At 56.0% G+C, this 13,381-nt stretch overlaps 6 protein-coding genes across 6 annotated transcripts; 2 read left to right on the top strand and 4 right to left on the bottom strand.

Annotated features, from left to right (window-relative positions):
• Positions 1 to 75: 75 nt before the first annotated feature.
• On the bottom strand, positions 76 to 2,643 carry BDZ83DRAFT_571528 (uncharacterized protein; the record flags this gene model as incomplete). Its single annotated transcript, XM_060504418.1, has 2 exons — positions 76 to 411; positions 463 to 2,643. The coding sequence occupies 2 exons, from the start codon at positions 2,641 to 2,643 to the stop codon at positions 76 to 78; spliced, it is 2,517 nt and encodes an 838-aa protein (XP_060368075.1).
• A 190-nt stretch (positions 2,644 to 2,833) lies between these two features.
• BDZ83DRAFT_170470 (Sas10/Utp3 family protein) lies at positions 2,834 to 5,390 on the bottom strand. Its single transcript, XM_060501466.1, has 2 exons — positions 4,030 to 5,390; positions 2,834 to 3,948 (listed from the first exon to the last, which is right to left on the bottom strand). Exons 1-2 carry the CDS (start codon positions 4,990 to 4,992, stop codon positions 3,118 to 3,120), a joined length of 1,794 nt encoding a protein of 597 aa, XP_060368074.1. The 5' UTR covers positions 4,993 to 5,390; the 3' UTR covers positions 2,834 to 3,117.
• A 642-nt stretch (positions 5,391 to 6,032) lies between these two features.
• On the top strand, positions 6,033 to 7,193 carry BDZ83DRAFT_610902 (short-chain dehydrogenase). The gene has a single exon (XM_060507622.1). The coding sequence runs from the start codon at positions 6,153 to 6,155 to the stop codon at positions 7,056 to 7,058; it is 906 nt and encodes a 301-aa protein (XP_060368073.1). The 5' UTR covers positions 6,033 to 6,152; the 3' UTR covers positions 7,059 to 7,193.
• Positions 7,194 to 7,224: 31 nt separating this feature from the next.
• Positions 7,225 to 8,639, bottom strand: BDZ83DRAFT_693742 (uncharacterized protein; the record flags this gene model as incomplete). The annotated part of the gene is made up of 3 exons (XM_060511338.1): positions 8,115 to 8,639; positions 7,596 to 8,026; positions 7,225 to 7,357 (listed from the first exon to the last, which is right to left on the bottom strand). The coding sequence occupies exons 1-3, from the start codon at positions 8,175 to 8,177 to the stop codon at positions 7,225 to 7,227; spliced, it is 627 nt and encodes a 208-aa protein (XP_060368072.1). The 5' UTR covers positions 8,178 to 8,639.
• A 279-nt stretch (positions 8,640 to 8,918) lies between these two features.
• BDZ83DRAFT_717397 (Glyoxalase/Bleomycin resistance protein/Dihydroxybiphenyl dioxygenase) lies at positions 8,919 to 10,247 on the bottom strand (the record flags this gene model as incomplete). Its single annotated transcript, XM_060511945.1, has 6 exons — positions 8,919 to 8,950; positions 9,015 to 9,124; positions 9,226 to 9,470; positions 9,549 to 9,652; positions 9,705 to 9,753; positions 9,831 to 10,247. The coding sequence occupies 6 exons, from the start codon at positions 10,245 to 10,247 to the stop codon at positions 8,919 to 8,921; spliced, it is 957 nt and encodes a 318-aa protein (XP_060368071.1).
• A 678-nt stretch (positions 10,248 to 10,925) lies between these two features.
• Positions 10,926 to 12,975, top strand: BDZ83DRAFT_717396 (FAD binding domain-containing protein; the record flags this gene model as incomplete). Its single annotated transcript, XM_060511944.1, has 5 exons — positions 10,926 to 10,986; positions 11,050 to 11,130; positions 11,203 to 11,348; positions 11,419 to 12,035; positions 12,108 to 12,975. 5 exons carry the CDS (start codon positions 10,926 to 10,928, stop codon positions 12,973 to 12,975), a joined length of 1,773 nt encoding a protein of 590 aa, XP_060368070.1.
• Between the last annotated feature and the right edge of the window lie 406 nt (positions 12,976 to 13,381).

The raw sequence follows: 13,381 nt of genomic DNA, 5'->3' as shown, positions 1-13,381 counted from the left end.
CACTTTCAGACTCGACATATGATGGAATTTCATCCATGATCTATTCGTGGGGTATCTATATACAACTTCTCAACTTCACAAGAGACCAAAAAGCAGGCTCGTCTTCTTGTGGTACTCCTGCGACGACTTGTCTATCCGCTGGCGCGCCCCGTCGCCGTCCAAGCCAGTGTGTTTGAAGATCTTGTCCTCCAGGCTCGCGAGGTTGTTGTTTTGGCTTGCCGCGGGTGCATCGAGGTAGCAGCGGAGGAAGGACACGTCGTAGAGCCATTGGATGAGGAGATCGCGGCGCTGCTGGGCGAGGCCATCGTCCACCTTTGCCGGTGCCTTTGCTGCAGATTCGGCGGTCTCTGGTTCCTGTTTTGATGCTTCTTTCTCCTTCTCTTCTTTGTCTTCTGCGTTTGAATCTTCTGACTTTTCCTCGTCCTTGGTGTCTTCCTGCTTCTCTGTATCAGACCCCTCGACCTCCTTGTCTTCGCTTTTATCTTCTTTCGAGTTCTTGACAGCATCATCCGGCTGCGCATCAGAGGCGCCCTTGGTGACATCCTCCGCGAGGTACGCCTCCAAGGCCCCAAGCCACATCTCGCCCAGCCGCGTCCCGAGATGCCGCTTGATCACGCCCACGGCCACCGCGCTCCAGAGATCCATACCCGCATCGCCCATCTCCGTCGACACGTCCCGCAGGAACTGGAACACCCTAGGCGAAGGCTGCGTAGGCAGCTCGGGACTCCCCTCCCACAGCGGCCGCCCAACAACAGTCTTTTGCGTGAGCGCCCTGCCCTTGAATGTTTCTAATGGCTGCGCGGCTACGGTGGTAGCAAGCCGTTCGTGCAGCGACGGGACGACCTCCAGCCCGAACCGCTTGACAGCGTCCAGCTTCGGCAGACCCTCACGCACGTCGCGCAGGATGCGGAGGAGGTACATGGCCACCCTACCGCTATTCTGCGCACCCTCCCTAGACCGCCAGAGAGCCGCGAGCTTCCCGTCCAAGTCCGCAAAGGCCTTGACCAGCGTCGCGTCGAGCTTCTCGTGCAGCGTCCGCGGGTCCTCTCTGCTGAGAAGCTGCTGTCTCGCCTCGATCGTCTCCTCGTCCTCAATCTCGTCAATGTCGTTGTCCCACCGCTGCCGCTTGAGCTGCTCCACCACCTCGCCCACCTCGTCAATGATGTGCCGCCATGACTGGAACCCGCTGACGGCCTTGGACACGGCGTCGTTGCGGCCGTGCAGCCGCGCGACGAGCTCCTGAAGGAAATGGTCCGCGCCGTGGATCAGGTCGATATCGAACCCGCGCACGTTCCACAAATCGACCCCTTCGTCCGTCACGCCGTCCTGCCACGAGTCCAGCGTCGCCGACACCTCGGACCCAACGAGGTGCAGCTTGTTGACTTTGGTCTCGACGACGCGGAGCATGTGCCCGTTGACGGCGACGCGCAGCTCGTCGAGCATCTCCGAGGGATCGAACCCGCGCGCCTTGCCGCCCTCGCGGATCCAGAGCTGCAGCACGCTCGTCCGCAGCTCCGTGATGGCCTTGAACTCCGTCATGCGCTCCATCGTCTTCCTGAGCCCGTCGACGAGGACCTCCCCGCCACGCTTCGCCCAGCTGAAGAGCATGTCGCGCGCCTGCGGGCCGTCGAGGTCGTCGTGCCGCACAAAGGGCGTGAAAAACTGGATCTCCTCGCCGCACCACCGCTCGTAGACGTCGAGGCGCAGGCACTCGAGCGTCTTGAGCGTCGCGTCCGCCAGCAAGGGGCTCGTTTTGAGGTTCGACAGCGCGTCGGACAGCTTGAACGGCACGAGGGCCTGCACGTCGAGCAGCGTCTTGGTGTACAGCGTCAGGCTCTTGAGCACGTCCGCCGTGCTCCTCTGCCGCTCCTTGTTGTCTTCGACGTCGAAGGCCAGGGCCATGGCGGCGCCGCGAACGCGCAGGAAGTGGTTGACGACGTCGCGTGCGCCGGAGCTGGTGGCCAGGCTGTACGCGCAGAGCGCCTTGAGGACGTCCTGCTGCTTGACGGACTCGCCCGTCCGCTCCAGCAGGGTTTCGATATTTCGCAAAAGTCTCCTCCTCAGTCCACCCAGGCTCTTCTTCGCGGTCTCGACCGTGTGTCCGACGTCGCCTTCAAGACGCAGCGCCCCCTTCTCCGCCTCTAGGCTCTTCACCAGAAGCCGACTGAGTACCAGCACCTTGCTGGCAAGCACAACCCTATCACCCTTACTCCAATCCTGGCTCCCAACACCAGCGGCCCCAGAGCCCCGGAGCACGCGTCCAACGACGAGCCCGCAGGCCTCGAGCAGCCTCGCCCTGGCAACCACGCCGATAGCCCCGCCGCTGCCGCCCAGCTCCCTCGCGCTCTTCTCGAACCCGCCCAGGCCCGTCACCTTCTTTCCGACGACGCCACGGCCGCAGCGACCGCCCATGCCGCCGAGTACGTTCTGCACAGCGTCGTTGTCCTTGCGCATCTGGACGATTGTGTCGGCGGTGCCGAGGAGGTCGCGGTAGGAGCTGCCGACCTGGGTGCGCAGGCGGCTCGCCTTTTCGTCGATTTCAACATGAAGGGCTCTGTGAATGCCGCGGATCTGCGGGAGGGTGTAGGTTGAGGAGAAGACTTGGGCGGAGGAGGTGAGGGTTGAGAGGTCGGGGGTCGCCATTTTGGGTGGTGCTGGGCTCTTGGACTATGGTTTCGGATGGGGCGGGTGGGTGAGTTCGTTATCGGTGGGTCGTCGGATTCATTGAGGTTTCTTCGCTGGCGAATGTTCTCTCTGTTGATTTTGGACGTTCGTGAGGCCTTTGCGCTGGTCTTGCGCCTGCCTTTGGTTGGCAATTGTAGATGTGTAGTTGGAAGCTGGAGCTTGGATGTCGAAGCTGTTCTGGCCAGATGGAATGGAATTTGGTGGGGCTAGCTTTCTCGAGCTTTGGGACCCTGCAATTTACCCCAGCTAACAAACCAATCTTACTTACAGTGCTAGCTAGTCTCCCTCCCTCACATTGAACCACTCCCGACCACATATCGATGCAAATAGGTACTCTGTGTACATCACAGCACATCGTGAGACAAGCGCTTCGATTTTGAAAACTTTGGAAATCCAATTGTATTACGTGAGAGCACCGACGACAACGTAACTCTACAATTTTCTCGCTCTGACAATGCCTGTCGTAATACCAGACATCTCACCACCGTAGCCGCCCTTGGGCTCGCCTCCCTTGTACACGGCCTTCATGCTCCTCAACTTCTTCTGCTTCTCCTCGTACTTCATCCTCTTCTTGACGCGCGGGTTGCGGTTCTCCTTCTTGCGCTTCGGCGTCAGGCCCTTGTTCTTTTCGATCGCGTACGTGATCTTGCGCTTGCCGTCCTCCCCGACAATCTCCTGCTCCACAATGCGGTCCGCCTTGCTGGCCGCCGCCAGCGCCGCGCTGTAGGCCGCCTTGTCAGCCTTCTTCTTCTTGGAGGAGGCGGCCACCATGTCGTAGTACTCGTCGTCTCCTTCCTCGCGCAGCGCCGCCGCCGTCTTGCCCTCGTTGTCGTCGTCGCTGTCGCCGTCGCCGAGGTCGGCACCAAACTTCTGGCCGCGGGACTCGGCTTCGCGGTTGAGGCGGGCCTGGCGGTCGCGGAGACGCTCGCGGTAGGGGATATCCGCGTCGCCACCAGCCGCGGCGCCGGCGTCGGCGCGCTTGTTGGCCTTTTGGACGATTTGCGAGGTGTAGAAGCGCAGACTCTTCTTGCGGGCAGCCTTGTCTGCGGCCGTCCGGGCGTCGAGGACCTCCTCCTCGCCAAAGTCGGAGTTATCGCCCTCCTCCGTAGCCTTGGCAGCCTTCTTGGTCTTCTTGCTGCTCTTCTTGGACTGCTTGAGCAGGTCGTTGAGATCGGCGAGCGACTCCTCGATGGCGGCGGCCTTCTTCTGCGCCTGCTTGTTCTTGGACTTGGCCGCCTTCTCAAGTCTCCGCTGTCTCCTGATCTCCTCCCTCGCCGCGGCGAAGGCGTCTTCGTCTGCGTCGCCGGCGGCCACGGCGCTGATATCTTCCTCGGCGGAGGAGACCTCCATGGAGTCGTCGGGCCGTACCAGCGCGGCGTTCTTGACCTGTTGCCACGCGTCGCGACACTCTAGCAGCGTCTCCATGACGTCGTGGTCGCGGAGTTCGGCGGGGTCGAGCGTCTTTTGGGCTGTTGACCCGTCGCGTGCCGGTGATGTGAGGATAGCGAAGTAACTTGCTAGTGCGGCGACGTAGCAGCCGAGGATCCAGTACTTCACGGCCTCGAGCGATTGACTCGACTTGCCGTGGGCGTCTTTCTGCAGGATGGCCAATTGCGGTTGCAGGGTCTGGAACTCGTTCACCAGGTGCTCAAACTCGGGGTATCTGCTCTGGAGGATCTTTGTGCGCTGTTCGGGACCCATGTCGTCAGTGATCTCAACGTCCTTGAGAACCTCTGTGACAACGTCCTGGTCCTCTTCATCCTCCTCGGCGGCTGCCAGCCATTCGCCCTCGTCGAAGAGGAAATCCTCCTCGGACATCTTGGCCAACTTCTTCTGCTGCAGGCGCTTGGCCTCGGCCTCCTCCTCGAGCGCATCGGCCTCGGTCTCGATTTGGTCGGCATTGTAGTACTCCTTCTTCGAGGAACCCCACCAGTTCGGATCGTTCTCGTCCTCCGCGCCTTCGCCCCCTTCCTCACCCTCCTCCTCCTCCTCGGCGGCAGCAGCCTTACCCTTCTTGGATTTCCGGGCGGGCTTCTTGGTCTCCTCGTCGGAATCGTCGCCGTCATCGAGATCCAGGATTTCCTCGTCCGAGTGTTCCAGGAATTTGTCCTCCTCGTCGGCTTTCCTCCTCCTTTTGGACTTGGGACCCTCGTCGAACATGATCTTGTCGCGGTTCAGGAAGTATTCGTCTTCTGAATCGGCGACATCTTCGTAGCTGGTGATGGGGCCCAGACGGGCATCGGCGGGGTCGAAGTCCTTGGGGCCGGTGCGCTCATTTTGGCCAGAGGCCTTTCTCTTCTTCGCCATAGTGAGCGACTGATTTGACCGCACAGATCTGGGGTCCAACTGTAGGGTGGAAGGGTTGGACGAAAGTCGAATTCGGTGGTGAGAGTCGGGCGTTGGATGGGGCGTGATCTCTTGCCGCACTTTGACGACTACGAAAAATGTTCTTGCGTCCGTCAAACGCAGAACTTTTTAGTGGAGATGGATTGACAGGGATGGTTCTCATTGGTCTTGAGCCTCAACCTAACGGTGGGGTCCACACTCGGTCGTCCACGGTCAAATCGATGCAAGTCAGCAACATGTCACTCACTCAATTATTGGCATGTCCAGCACATCATTTGCTCTCTTCAATTGAAAAGTTGGAAAAGATATCTTAGTTCGGATCTCTGAGATACGTCACTTTCCCAGAGCAAAAAGAGGTTAGTCTCAAGCTGATTAGTCGAGATATGAAGGATCTAAGACTACTTCACAGTTACAAACTCGGTACTTTCTAAGCGGCGCAAACTGGGTCAATATTCCGAGTTCAAGTTGATACCTACAGAGCCGTTGGACCTGGGCACCTTGTTGCGCGGCAGAAATGAACAGTATATAGAAACCAATAGGCTTTCGAAAATGCCAGCACTGCTATACGCAGTAGGTAAATCGAGATTGAACTCATCAGGACTAACCCAAGCTGATCAACCTGTCATATTACCATTTCATCTAGACAAGCGCCGTCAGCAGCCACTTGAAGGTACAATTTACCCCACCAGGAACGACAGGGTCCTGGGTCCTAATGGTTGTGCGCACCCAGGCACCTTACTGGACCGTGTCTACGAATAACTCACCCAAGGTACGAAAGCTACTCCTCCCACGACGCCTCGCGTGTCTCGAGCAGCTCATCGCCGACAAAGCCGCATCACAACCACGACGGCCCCCTCTCTCTCCCCCTTTTCAATTGCGCTGTATCATCTTCTCTCCCAACTCGAGAGGCATGGAATACACGTCGCAAGCTCTCTGGATCGCCCTGCCCGCCCTCGCAGCAGCTATTCTCGCATCTGCAATGGGTCTGTTCAACTGGAAGAATCACATGCCCGTAGATGGCAAGGTAAGCTCAATTCCTTGTATTGCCCCCTTGTATTCACACACGCATACTCACCCGCACTCTTCCCCAGACTGTCCTCTTGACCGGCGCCTCCGAGGGCATGGGCCGCAGCGTCGCCCTCCAACTCGCTGCAAAGGGCGCGAATCTCATCCTCATCGCCCGTAACGCCGCCCGCCTTCAAGAGCTCCTCGCCGAGTGCAAGGCCGCCGCCAAGAACCCGTCCACCCAGCGTTTCACCTACATCACCGCCGACATCACAAAGGAAGACTACGCCACGCCCCTTCTCGCCGAGGCCTCCGCCTGGAATGGTGGCCGCAGCCCGGACGTTGTCTGGTGCATCGCCGGCATGGCCTCCACCGGCTTCTTCACCGAAGTGCCCTTCTCCGAGACCCGCAGGAACATGGACGTCAACTTCTATGGCACCGCCGAGATGGCCCACGCCATCCTCCGCGTCTGGCTCGCCCCCGAGGCCCCCGTTGAGGCCGAGCCGCGACACCTCATCATGACCACCAGCGTCGTCGCCTTCTTCACCGTCGCGGGTTACGCCCCCTACGCCGGCTCCAAGTGGGCCATTCGCGGCCTGGCCGACACCCTCTCGCAGGAAGTCGAGCTCTACCCGCAAAACGTCAAGGTCCACGTCGTCTTCCCCGGGACCATCACGAGCCCCGGCCTGGAGAAGGAGAACTTGACCAAGCCCCAGATCACGCACCAGCTCGAGGAGCTCGACCCCGTCCAGTCGCCCGACGAGGTTGCCAGGGCCGCCATCAAGGGACTCGAGCGCGGGGATTACTTTGTCACGGTGGCGTGGCTGGGCAGCTTGATGAGGTGGAGCGGTCTCGGCGGTTCCCTGCGCAACAACTGGGTTGTCGACACGCTGGGCATCTGCCTCTCATCCTTGGTTTGGATCTTTATCTTGCCCGACATGTTGCGACAGATTAGGAATTACGGCAAGAAGCACGGGCATCCTGCGACTTATGCCAAGCCCCAGCCGAAGCCAAGTTCATGAGAGCGCGACATTTGAGCTAAGACAATGAAACATAATTGATACCCCATAATGTTTATTATTGACAACTCTAGTACCTCAACTTTGAGGTTGCCATGTTTCCCAGATACTCTATAACAAGGAGTTGATGATTGACCATAGTTCGTGACTCAAGACGACTTGACCCTTTTCACACTCTAGTCCCTGTTGGTGGCTGATCAATATGTCCGTTGAAGACTTGCGACAGGTGCGTCTCCGTCCGGACAGTCAACGGCTGCAGAGTCGCGAGCAGGGCTTTGTACTCTTTCGTTTCCAACTGAGACCTGAGGTGCTCCTTCGTCTTTGCACTATTTTCGTCGAGAAGAAAGGTAGGTGTTAGCCATTTGCAACATATATCCCGGCGTCGTATGATAGGGAGGAAGCGAGAAGAGAAGCGATACCACCTCCGTCCAGGAACCAATGCTCTCTGGATGTGTCGTTCGCAAAGAATTCACGTACCGTAGCCACAACGTCACCAAACTCCTATCCATAACCTCCCTCAAAACAGCACAACTCTGCAACTCCCCCTCCCCAATTACCCTCTCCCTCTGCGCTTTCGCAAACCCCTCCAAGCCCTTCACAACATCCTCCCTGCTCCCCTCCTCCGCTGCCCAAAAGTGCACAACAGCAACCGCGCTATCGCGTGAATCTCGCCCGGGGTCGTCATCCCGCTTCAACCAACCGCCAGCCAAATCATAGTGATGCAGATCGTAGTCCGGGCTGCCGATGCCCTGAACGGTCTTTAGCAGCTTCTGCTCGTCTGCAAGGCGCATCTCGCGCTTGAAGACGTCGGTCGAGGTGTGACCGAGGAAGAAGCCCATCGGGTGTGTGTACCCTTCAAGGCCCCAGAGGGTGTCTGGCGAGGAGGCGGAGAGGTCGTGGCCCCAGTAGTAGCTGTTTCCTAGGGGTTCAGTTGCGGAGACGGCGCAAAGGGCAATGAGTCTTTCTTTCCACTAAGGGGGTTAGCTGTATGCAAGGTAGGTGCATGAGAGTGCTTTGGAGGCTTTGAGAGTCCAACTCGATAGGTTTGAGGTTTCGTACCTTTTCCAGGGAGCCGTCTGACCCGACGACACGGGCAACTACGAAGAACAACGGGCACGACATTCCGGCTCAAAGGTTTCAAGTGTAAGTTAGATGGGGTTTAACGTCGACGGGAGCCTCTCTGCCTCGAGATAGACCCTGCCATGTAGACCATGGCCTGCTTCACATATTAAAGCCTCACATTCTCAGATTTTCACATCGGCTACCCATTCGGGCGGTAGATTTCAACACTCAATGAGTGCGGGGGAAAGCTCTTGGAGTTGTTGCTGTCTTGGGTTTACCCCGCGGTTCGGCATGATTATCTCCAACAGTGTACTAAGTCACCAAATCAGTCCGTCCGATGCGCTGGGAAACGTGCAGCCAGCCGGACGGAACATTTGGGGTGAGGTACTGAGTAGCCTTGCCGTAATTACAGCCGAGTAGGATCCCGGGCGCTCGCGATGAAGAATGTTACGGGAATACTTTTCCTGGTTACATGCTCTTGTCACTTGAGAAGCTGTCTTGAGCTAGCTAGCACGATGACAGATATGTAGGCAATTATACGTTCTTCAAAGTGTTTCCAACTGAGAGCTTAGCTTCGCCTATGACTCCAGTGTATCAAGCCTACCTACTTTGGGCCAAGTGTCTGGTTACGCAATACCATGAAACCGGGGTTTATAGTGTTTGAGGAAGACGTATTCTAGTAAAGACCGTGTATTGAACTTCACGGCAACTCTTATGTCTAAATAAAAGTGCACTCTACCGAAGGAATTGTCTTCTAAGCGTTCCATTCTACTGTCCAAATCTTTGCTGATCCAAGAAGTCTTAGAGTAAGAAGCCCTCCGGGAGGTCAGGCCCTGCGGTAGAATCGTTCAGTCAGACCTAAATCATTGAGAGTCATCCGTGGGAGGGGAAACTCACCCCAGATATGAAGGCTATCAGGAGACGCCTTGGAATGGTTCGGCGGGTGTGAACTATTCATTTGATCGCCGTCGACGTAGTGCTCAAAGATGAACTTACTAGGATCGAACCTAGAAAAGGCTCATGTAAGTCGGATGGAATTAACCCCCACCCAGTGTGCCGAAATTATTCAAATGAACAGTTGGAAAAGACAAAAAGGAAGGAAACTCACCAATAGTCAAATATTTGACTTCCCATAACATGCCGCCCAACGCCCCAGCAATTTTCGTAGCCCCGCTCACGAAGCCAGTCATGCCCGAGGAACTGCAGATCCGAGTCGTGGGTCTCAAACGAGGCGTGGTGGACGTGGAATTTGGGGCCCTCAAAGAAGAAAAAGGAGTGGTGGTCTACCAGTTCGTCGCCGCGATCGAGTCGTAGGAAGACTGTGACATTACGTCCGGTTTCGTCGTGTACAAGCTACTCTCTCATGAGTTACTTTTCTTCGGTCTCGAGATGAGACAGAAGGGGCAAAATGATGAAGTGTGTTTGACTCACGTCGCTGGGGATGAAGTTGAATCGAGTCGTGAAGAAGTCGTATGTTTTCTGGAAATCCGTCACGCATGCGCCAAAGTGTCCCAGTTTGTGCACAGGTGCCGGGCCTATAGTTAAGTAAGTTTTGCTCAAGGAACAAAGATTCATAAATCGACTTACCTTTATCAAACCGCTGAAATGTGCCCGCCTCTCTATGCTTCTCAGTCGGCTGCCATTGTAGTCAGACATCCAGATGGCTCCGCCATCACAAGATAAGAATGACAACAGGAACATGTGTATACATACGAAATTAAAGTCTCGCTCCGGGAAGACCGTCGCCTTCTCCCGCATCACCTGCCCGAAAACCAGGTGAAAGGGAAACTTATCAACACCACCCTCGAACGTGACGCACCGGCCCCCGCCAGGAGTCTTGCTCAACTCATACGGCTCAGAAGCCCCGGGGAGCGTCTTGAAAGCATACATGAGATCCTCCTCGGACTCTACGACAAAGGCCGCGCCGCCAAAGCCGTCTTTGGCACCGGCTTCGGCGCAGAGGACGAAGGGTTCCGGGCCGTAGCCCCGGTAGTATATGCGGGTGCCCTCGCGAGAGGCCTCTACGAAGCCAAAGTCTCGGAAGAAGGCTTCGGCTCGTTCGAGATTTTGGTAGGTGTAGTTAATGTGTGCTATTCGGACAAGGTTGATTTTGCGGGTGGGAGCGGTCATCTTTGCTGTTGTAGTTGGAGCTTGTTTGGGTCTCTGACGGCGTGTACAGCCTGTACCTAATCGGATATTCACATAAAAGGCACTTTGAAGCAAAGAAACACTTGACAACTTCGCATTTTGGATATAAGTCCAAGCTGTTCGAGTTTTATCATGCTTTCTGATAAAAAAAGTTTGTACTGTCGCAGTGTCTATCCGAGGTAGACCGGAGCAGCGTCGTCAAAGACCGTGCCCGGCTCTCTCTGTCTTGGAGAAAATTACCCCGACGCAACACAATGCAGTCACAGAATAATAGCCCGTCGCATCTGTCCGCGGAACGGAGATACTCACCATGCATCGTTCCATTCGGATTTACGACGCTTTGATGCTGCGAGATAAGCCATCAAGTTCTTCTTTCGTATATGACGGAATTCGATCGTTGTCATCCGTTCGTGAAAACATCTCTTAGGCGGGAATCCCTGTGTCATATTTTGGCTATCGCGACTTACATAGTCGCTGTTCACAGAGGCGAAAACATCACTCACAATTGAACATCGTTTTTGGTCTTTTGAAATGACGATGCCGGAAACTATCGCATCAACACCGGCCGGTGAGAGTCGTGATCCGCCGCCGCCGGTGCCTCCAAAGGCAGATACTCAATCTTATGAGGGCAGCGGTGATACCGCAGTTCTCGAGACTGACATGCTCATCATCGGCGCAGGCCCCGCCGGGGCTTCACTGGCATGTTTCCTCGCATCGTATGGTTCGTTCTGAGCGCTTATTTGTTGATGGAGTTAGCTCAAGGCTGATTTGTATCTTGACCTAGGACTCAAGGGAATCATGATTAGCGCAAGTCCCTCGACCGCAGATACCCCGCGGGCTCATATCACAAACATGGCAGCTCTAGGTGTGTTCTAGCTTCAGCCGATATGCGGCTACTTCTCTCCAATATACATACAGAAGTCTAACATTTCATCAGAGTGTCTCCGAGATATAGGGTTGGATAGAGAAGTTCAAGCGATTGCGACGCAAGGTCACTGCATGCAACACACGCGTTGGTGTTACAGCATGGCGGGTGAGGAGTTTGCGCGTATCCCTTCATGGGGGAGCGACCCCAGAAGAAAGGTAACTATCCCTCAATTCACGCTTCTTATTCTTACCGGAAAAAGACCATCAGAAGCTCACCTTATATTAGGGTGACTACGAACTCGCGAGTCCCTGCAACCCCGTCGACATACCCCAAACCGCATTAGAACCAATCTTGGTTCGATACGCAGCACACCACGGCTTCGTCGTGAGGTTCAACATCAAGCTCGTAACCTGGAGTAAGGAATCCTCGCCCGAAGGGAGGTACCTAGCCAAGGTCTGGGACATGGTCTCCAAAACCCACTATTCCATCCGGACAAAATACATCTTTGGCGCAGACGGCGCTCGAAGTCTTGTTGCAAAGACACTCCAACTACCCCTGGTCGCAAAACCTGGCGGCGGCCTGGCCATCAACGTTCTGGTCAAAGCCGACCTCTCTCATCTGATGGACCACCGGAAGGGCAACTTGCACTGGTTGATGCAGCCCGGGGTAGACCATCCCAGCTTCGGCTGGATGGGCATCGCGAGGATGGTGAAGCCGTGGTTCGAGTGGATGTTCATCCTGTTCCCGACTAAGGACTTCGATGCGTCATCTGAGGTCACTGAAGCGGCGTACAAACAGCGGATTAAAGAATTCATCGGTGACGATACCGAAGTCGAGGTTCTCTCTGTCTCAAAATGGTTCGTCAACGATATTGTTGCCGAGAGATACTCAGATGGGAACATGTAAGCAAGCACCCAGCCCACCTTTCATCTTCACACATCCATCGCCATGGCACAAAGCTAACGAGAAACCAGATTCTGCCTCGGCGACGCAGTCCACCGCCACCCTCCAATGAACGGCCTCGGCTCAAACACCTGCATCCAAGACGCCTTCAACCTAGCCTGGAAAATCGCCCACGTCGAAAAGGGCTGCGCCGGCACCGCCCTCCTCGACACCTACAGCGTCGAGCGGCAGCCCGTCGGTCTCGGGATCGTGGCCCGCGCCAACGAAGCCTTCCGCGACCACTACGCCGTGTGGCAGTCTCTGGGCATGTTGGAGAATACGGCGGAAGAACGCGCTGCGGTCTTTGCGCAGCTCTTGCATACGACGAGAGAGGGGCAGGAGAAGCGCCGCGCGTTCCGCGAGGCTATTGGCCGAACGGCGCACGAGTTCCATGGGCTTGGCATTGAGATGAATCAGCTCTATTCTGGGCCGGCGATCTATGCTGGGGGTGAAGATGGGCCGTATGCGCCTTCTTCGCAGGAAGCTGAGGATCTTGTTGCGTATTATGGACCTGGTACGTATCCTGGCCGCCGACTCCCTCATGTCTGGTTAAATAGGGCGGTGCCGAAGGAGCCTATTTCGACTATTGACCTGGCTGGTAAGGGTGGCTTTACCATCTTCACCGGTCCCGGCGGAAGTCTTTGGCGCGAAGCGGCTGCTGCGGTTTCGGCGAAGCTGGGTTGCGAGATCAGAGTTCAGTCCATTGGTTTCCGCCAGGACTGGGAGGACGTTTACTACGAATGGGAGCGCGTTCGAGGGGTCGAGGAGTCGGGTGTTGTTCTCGTTCGGCCGGATCGCTTTGTGGCGTGGAGGCAGAGTGAGGTATCTGAGGATTTGGATACGTGCGTTCAGAAGCTTCTGCTCGTGATGAAGACCATCCTGCTCCGTCTCAATGATTGATGGTGTTTTAGTGCCATAGACATATTTGAGTTAGACACTTCAGACCTATTCATACATCACTCGCCGTATTCTAGAGTCCCACGAGAAGACCCTAAATCTTCCTCGAGGAGGTTCCTGACGGACATCATCTTGTGGTCATCGTATTGTGAACTGATTTCGGCTAAGTGGATTCTTCAAGGCGTACGACATGTGCTGCCTCTGATTTGGCTACTTGCAAATTTCTACCTTACTATATCTTGGCTGTCTACTTCCTTCTCAAAGCGTATTCCCCAAGGAATATAGTCTGATAGGGGAGCGAAAGTGATGACCGAGGATCAGAACCAGGGGCCGGAAATTGCTACTCAGTTCTCACGGCGATCACAAGAGGTCCCATTTAACGAGCATTATGGCCATTGCTGGCCGCAGA

Source organism: Colletotrichum acutatum, assembly GCF_030867785.1.
Source record: "Colletotrichum acutatum strain CBS 112980 chromosome Unknown BDZ83scaffold_20, whole genome shotgun sequence".
In the NCBI taxonomy this organism is placed as follows: Eukaryota; Fungi; Ascomycota; class Sordariomycetes; order Glomerellales; family Glomerellaceae; genus Colletotrichum; species Colletotrichum acutatum.
The sequence above is the reverse complement of the archived record's forward strand: the minus strand, read 5'-3'. Positions and strand labels throughout refer to the sequence as shown.